We start from the raw sequence: 6,419 nt of genomic DNA, 5'->3' as shown, positions 1-6,419 counted from the left end.
CAGAAGTGACTTGGAGTATACAAACTGTGAGTAAAAGACCCTGGACTGCAACACGTTGTCTTTGCGTTTCTTACCACGCCAGCACTACTGGTACTGGGACGCCCTGCACTACAACCCCCACAATCTACGCTCACTGCCCTGAGGCTACACTCCTCCCGTGGGGAGTTGTACTATTCCCTGCTGCACCCACAACACCAGCCTCAGCGGTATGCTCTGCAGCGGCGGTTCACTCTAACCGCAATCCACGGGTGGCGTAGTCGGACATTGCAAAACATATAGAAGACTGCCACTGGTCTGACCACCCTGAGCAACGGGATCGGGTTGCCACTACTACCCCCCATCACCGCGCAGAAGCCCAGTTCCGAGTGCCCCACGGCCCAGGGGGCGAGTCATATATACTTATCAAATGCTCAGACACAGTTTTCAATTGGGTGTATATGAAAAAAAGGAGGTTCACAGTGGCACCCTTCACTCAATTGTGCCCAAGCTGGCCGTCTAGCTCTGGCCATGGCCCTGGACCGAGAGAGTGCAGAGGCAGCTATATGCTCCTATTACAGGCATACCTGAATATAACAAGGTTCATACGGGTTTTGTGGGTCTGGTTGTATTCATCCAGACATCTCTCCACAACATCGTTGAACTGCTGCACACTTGGTATCTCGGCATACAAACGTTCATCGCCTTCGAGATCAGGATTCATCTAGTCGCCAAACAGCAAGTTTCTAATATCTTCCTCCTCCAGCTGCAAAAAAAACTCCACAATTATATAACCAATTATTATAGAACATCAAATATCATAGCTTGCGCAATTAGAGCAAACATATTTTACACTACATGTTACATTGCATTTCCCAATCCTACCAAGATTCTGCCGGTCCGAAACTAACAGCGTCACAGATGGTTATGAGGCTATGCTAGTTCAAGTTAGGACAGTCGGCCCGGGACCTGCACCAATAACACGACCGACCGTAGAATACGTCCGCTATATAGACGTCTGACTCTAGCCAAGTCAGTATTTCACTACTTACAGGTTTGTTTTCTTGTTTTAGGTTCTCAAAGACAGAATCAAGACTTTCTTTGAAATGATCTTTCACCACATCTTTCAATAGTTTGTATAGCCAGGATCGGTCCTGGTCGTCGACTAAGCGGTCATAAAACACCTGCAGAACTTCATGGACAAAGTCGCACCATGACACGTTTATTTTTCGTTGACTCTTTCTTGATCAGTAAGCATCCCTGCACCACTCGAGAGAAATCCTGCAGATTAAATGTATAATGGAATTTAGCCGGGGTGGGTAATAGGTTCTCCATGGCTTTCTTGTACACCTAGAATTTAGATCTAAAACTATGAGTGAAGTTAAACTTAAGAATTTGTATAAGCAATCAAAATCAGATTGGTTGGGGTCTGAATTCAGGTACCCCCACCAATCAGCTGAACGGACGGTGGATCTGGCGCTGCATTCATGTACTGACAGTGGTTCTAGCGCTGCATTCATGTACTGACGGTGGTTCTGGCGCTGCATTCATGTACTGATGGTGGTTCTGGAACTGCATTAATGTACTGACGGTGGTTCTTTCCGTACATTCATGTACTGACAGTGGTTCTGGCGCTGCATTCATCTACTGACGGTGGTTTTGGCACTGCATTCATGTACTGACGGTGGTCCTGGAGCGGCCTTCATGAACTAATGATGGTTCTGGTGCTGCACTCGTGCTGATGGTGGTTCAGATGTTTTACACATGTAGCAATCCATAAAATGCTTCATAGCTATGTTAAAACTTAAAAATCCTCAAAACGTAGAGATTTGGGATTATGAGGAGGATTTAGCGAGTTGGAGGGGCTGCAGCACCACAAGAATATTCTTTTTAAAGTGGCACTGTATGGGTCACAGAATCAAATGATATATAAAAAATGTAGTATTTCTCACCTACATGGTGCCGTTAACTATTTGGTTCCCAACAGTAAAAAATTTGGGAGAAAACTCATTGTTTCGTAGATAGAAGGCCACCACGGCGGAGAAGATGCGGACCATGGTCTCATCACTGAAGACGTTTATAGTGCAGATATTAAAATGACGTAAAAATCGAGGTGTAACTGCGTTTCTTCCGCCACCGGGGGGACCCATTGCTGCAGTCAGCTGTACATCAACCAATGAGATTTTGGAGGTGTCCTTTAAGTCATACCTAAAAGGTGAGAAAAGTTATATATATATATATATATATATATATATATATATATATATATATATATGTATATATATATATATATATATATACAGTACAGACCAAAAGTTTGGACACACCTTCTCATTTAAAGATTTTTCTGTATTTTCATGACTATGAAAATTGTGCATTCACACTGAAGGCATCAAAACTATGAATTAACACATGTGGAATTATATACTTAACAAAAAAGTGTGAAACAACTGAAAATATGTCTTATAGTCTAGGTTCTTCAAAGTAGCCACCTTTTCCTTTGATGACTGCTTTGCACACTCTTGGCATTCTCTTGATGAGCTTCAAGAGGTAGTCACCGGAAATGGTTTTCACTTCACAGATGTGCCCTGTCAGGTTTAATAAGTGGGAGTTCTTGCCTTATAAATGGGGTTGGGACCATCAGTTGTGTTGTGCAGAAGTCAGGTGAATACACAGCTGATAGTCCTACTGAATAGACTGTTAGAATTTGTATTATGGCAAGAAAAAAGCAGCTAAGTAAAGAAAAACGAGTGGCCATCATTACTTTAAGAAATGAAGGTCAGTCAGTCCGAAAAATTGGGAAAACTTTGAAAGTGTCCCCAAGTACAGTTGCAAAAACCATCAAGCGCTACAAAGTAACTGGGTCACATGAGGACCGCCCCAGGAAAGGAAGACCAAGAGTCACCTCTGCTTCTGAGGATAAGTTTATCCGAGTCACCAGCCTCAGAAATCGCAGGTTAACAGCAGCTCAGATTAGAGACCAGGTCAATGCCACACAGAGTTCTAGCAGCAGACACATCTCTACAACAACAGTTAAGAGGAGACTTTGTGCAGCAGGCCTTCATGGTAAAATAGCTGCTAGGAAACCACTGCTAAGGACAGGCAACAAGAAGAAGAGACTTGTTTGGGCTAAAGAACACAAGGAATGGACACTAGACCAGTGGAAATCTGTGCTTTGGTCTGATGAGTCCAAATTTTAGATCTTTGGTTCCAACCACCGTGTCTTTGTGCGATGCAGAAAAGGTGAACGGATGGACTCTACATGCCTGGTTCCCACCGTGAAGCATGGAGGAGGAGGTGTGATGGTGTGGGGGTGCTTTGCTGCTGACACTGTTGTGGATTTATTCAAAATGGAAGGCATACTGAACCAGCATGGCTACCACAGCATCTTGCAGTGGCATGCTATTCCATCTGGTTTGCGTTTAGTTGGACCATCATTTATTTTTCAACAGGACAATGACCCCAAACACACCTCCAGGCTTTGTAAGGGTAATTTGACCAAGAAAGAGAGTGATGGGGTGCTACACCAGTTGACCCGGCCTCCACAGTCACCAGACCTGAACTCAATCGAGATGGTTTGGCGTGAGCTGGACCACAGAGTGAAGGCAAAAGGGCCAACAAGTGCTAAGCATCTCTGGGAACTCCTTCAAGATTGTTGGAAGACCATTTCCGGTGACTACCTCTTGAAGCTCATCAAGAGAATGCCAAGAGTGTGCAAAGCAGTCATCAAACCAAAAGGTGGCTACTTTGAAGAACCTAGAATATAAGACATATTTTCAGTTGTTTCACACTTTTTTGTTAAGTATATAATTCCACATGTGTTAATTCATCGTTTTGATGCCTTCAGTGTGAATGTACAATTTTCATAGTCATGAAAATACAGAAAAATCTTTAAATGAGAAGGGGTGTCCAAACTTTTGGTCTGTACTGTATATATATATACATACATACACACGCTGCATATATACATATAGTGGAAAAGATAAAAGAAAATAACTTACAAATAAAAAACTAATTTTTTTTGCGAATATTACCAATTCCCGTGGTCTAATAACTGCTGCAGGAGCTCGATAGGTGGCTGTGCTCCATATTTTTCTAATGCCGGCATGTTCATATCATCCACAAATATGACGCATTTCTTCCCCATCTGAGGTCGTACACGCCTTTCCGTCTTTTGTCCAGTCTGTCCATGATGATATTCTAGAATAAGATGCAAACTATGTGTCGGAAGATTCAATAGGTTGACCACTACTGCGGTGTCTCATTTTCAGGTAGAAAACATCACATGACCGCTGCAGCCAAATCAGCGGCTATTGATTGGCTGCAGAATTGATGTTTCATTCGACCTAGAAGAACTAGTCTTCTAGCTCTCTTTTCTGGCTCAGAAAGAAAGTCACCACTGCAGGCGATCATTTGACACTGGTTGGCTTCATTGACATCTCCTGGTCGAAAAGGAAGTGAAGAGACCGATGGGGACACAGGCGGCAGCGTGGAGAAGCGACAGGGTATTTTTTTTGTTTTAAGACACACATGGGTCCATCAACCCATTTAAATGTATGTCTGACCATCTAATACACAGATCTTCAGGGTCTGCGAGAGTGACCTCTGTTGTTTGTGGGTCTCCTCTCTGGCTCATAGCAGAGGGTCCTAAGTGGCGTATCCCCCCAATGACATCTATATATCGTAATGAAGCAACCTCTTTCATTTGTCAGAAGGCAGGGTGATAAAAAGAAGACAAACCTGAATCTGATTGGCACTGGTGCGAGCAGAAAAGTTGATGAAGAAGGGAAAGAATTTTTCTTTGTCCAGATTGTTCATCAGTTTGTCTTTGACGTAAATAGATTTCCCTGTCCCCGTCAGTCCCACAAATAAGAGTGGTCTGCGAAAAAAGGAAAGTAGTTTGTAGGACAACCATAAAATCAAACATTTTACAGTGTTGAGAATAAAACTACTAATTTAGGCCCGAATTCATATGTCCGATAAACACCATCCATGTACGGACCAAGATCTCCGGACCCAAACTCGCCAGCCTCATGGATGTCTATGAGGCTGTCAATTTCAGGTCAGGGGTCCCGCGGCCCGTCCGTCCATCGTGATATGTGTTTCCCGTCCTTAAGTAACTAGCAAACTATTTTCATTTATACAAACTGTGTTTGGTACAGACATAAAACAGACAGGTGTGAATGGCGGCCAGTTTTCTGTGTATAGACCAATAGGGTTTCCTAATTCGACTCCACTATCCGAATGGTTTTCCCATACAATAAGTAATTGTGATGGCAAAATGGATAATTGTCAACAAGGTTTCCTAATAAGAGTCATTTTGTTACTCTTACTTGGTGTTTTTGATGCACATATCCATGAGGAAGGTGTATCTGACAGTATCCATAGTTGGCACAATGATATCTTGGATTTTGGTGCTTTTGTCCCACGTGGCTGTGCCTTTAATAAACTCATTCCAGTGAACCCAGCGCCCTCGGCCTTTTAACTTCAAAGAAAAAAAAAGTAGTTACAACTTTGATAAACCATATTCGGACACATTTGATGTAGGGATAAGAGAGCACTGACACATTACATAAGTTTGACATTTAGGTCCTGTTCACACTGCGTTTATGCAGCATGTCTATTACTTTGCCAGAGGATCTGACGAAATCCACTTAGGTCATTGGACTCCATGTCTCCTTCTGAATTCAGTTTTTCGGGGATTCAATCAGAACCTCTGGCAGAGTCATAGATATACGGCATAAACACAGTGTGAACATGTCCTAAGAGACCTAAGATAATAACCCAAAGGCCAAAGTTATAAGTTGCTGAGCATTAGGCTTGATTTCCATGAAGAAATCCCTTTACCTCGTACATGTAGTCATAGACCAGGCCTTTATCGTCCAAAGGACATTCCCATTTCCCCACGGAGGACAGGAAAGGGCTCTGATCAATCTTTCCTGTGACAATTTCTTTGAAAAAAAGCATCAAACTTCACTCGGCTGTCGGTGTCACAACAGCCGCCAATGGACCAAACCAGGGAGAAAGCAAAACTGGCCTAAAAGAGAAGAAAAGGGATACAATATACAGCGGGCGAAATAAGTATTGAACACGTCACCAATTTTCTAAGTAAATATATTTCTAAAGGTGCTATTGACATGCAATTCTCAACAGACGTCAGGAACCTGCCTCTAACAATCGCGGATGACGTGGCCGGGCTTCAAAGGAGACCGTGATTTTTGCTATATGCAGCAATGGTGTAGCATTGCTGTATATAGCACAAGCGATCAGACGATCGCAGCTTTAAGTTCCCTAAGGGGGCTAATAAATACAGAGAAAAGTTACAAAAAATGTTTTAAAAAGTATGAAAAAAAAACAAAAAAAACCCCATAAAACTTGAAATGGGTTTTTTCCCCCAGTAAAAACAGAGAAAATAAGTTTTACAAAAAATACACATATGTGGT

The 6,419-nt window shown here is 42.6% G+C and overlaps 1 protein-coding gene across 1 annotated transcript in view; it reads right to left on the bottom strand.

Moving 5' to 3' along the window:
* Positions 1 to 538: 538 nt before the first annotated feature.
* Positions 539 to 6,419, bottom strand: part of LOC141234835 (dynein axonemal heavy chain 12-like) — a 54,613-nt gene continuing 48,732 nt past the window's right edge. The window contains 10 exon segments of the mRNA XM_073668050.1: positions 539 to 742; positions 1,029 to 1,182; positions 1,184 to 1,326; positions 1,929 to 2,184; positions 4,011 to 4,131; positions 4,134 to 4,176; positions 4,717 to 4,855; positions 5,310 to 5,461; positions 5,824 to 5,937; positions 5,939 to 6,105. Coding sequence (XP_073524151.1) covers positions 539 to 742; positions 1,029 to 1,182; positions 1,184 to 1,326; positions 1,929 to 2,184; positions 4,011 to 4,131; positions 4,134 to 4,176; positions 4,717 to 4,855; positions 5,310 to 5,461; positions 5,824 to 5,937; positions 5,939 to 6,105 — 1,493 coding nt within the window.

Source organism: Phyllobates terribilis, unplaced genomic scaffold, assembly GCF_046119375.1.
Source record: "Phyllobates terribilis strain yellow unplaced genomic scaffold, ASM4611937v1 Scaffold_649__1_contigs__length_881610, whole genome shotgun sequence".
NCBI classification, from domain to species: Eukaryota; Metazoa; Chordata; class Amphibia; order Anura; family Dendrobatidae; genus Phyllobates; species Phyllobates terribilis.
The sequence above is the reverse complement of the archived record's forward strand: the minus strand, read 5'-3'. Positions and strand labels throughout refer to the sequence as shown.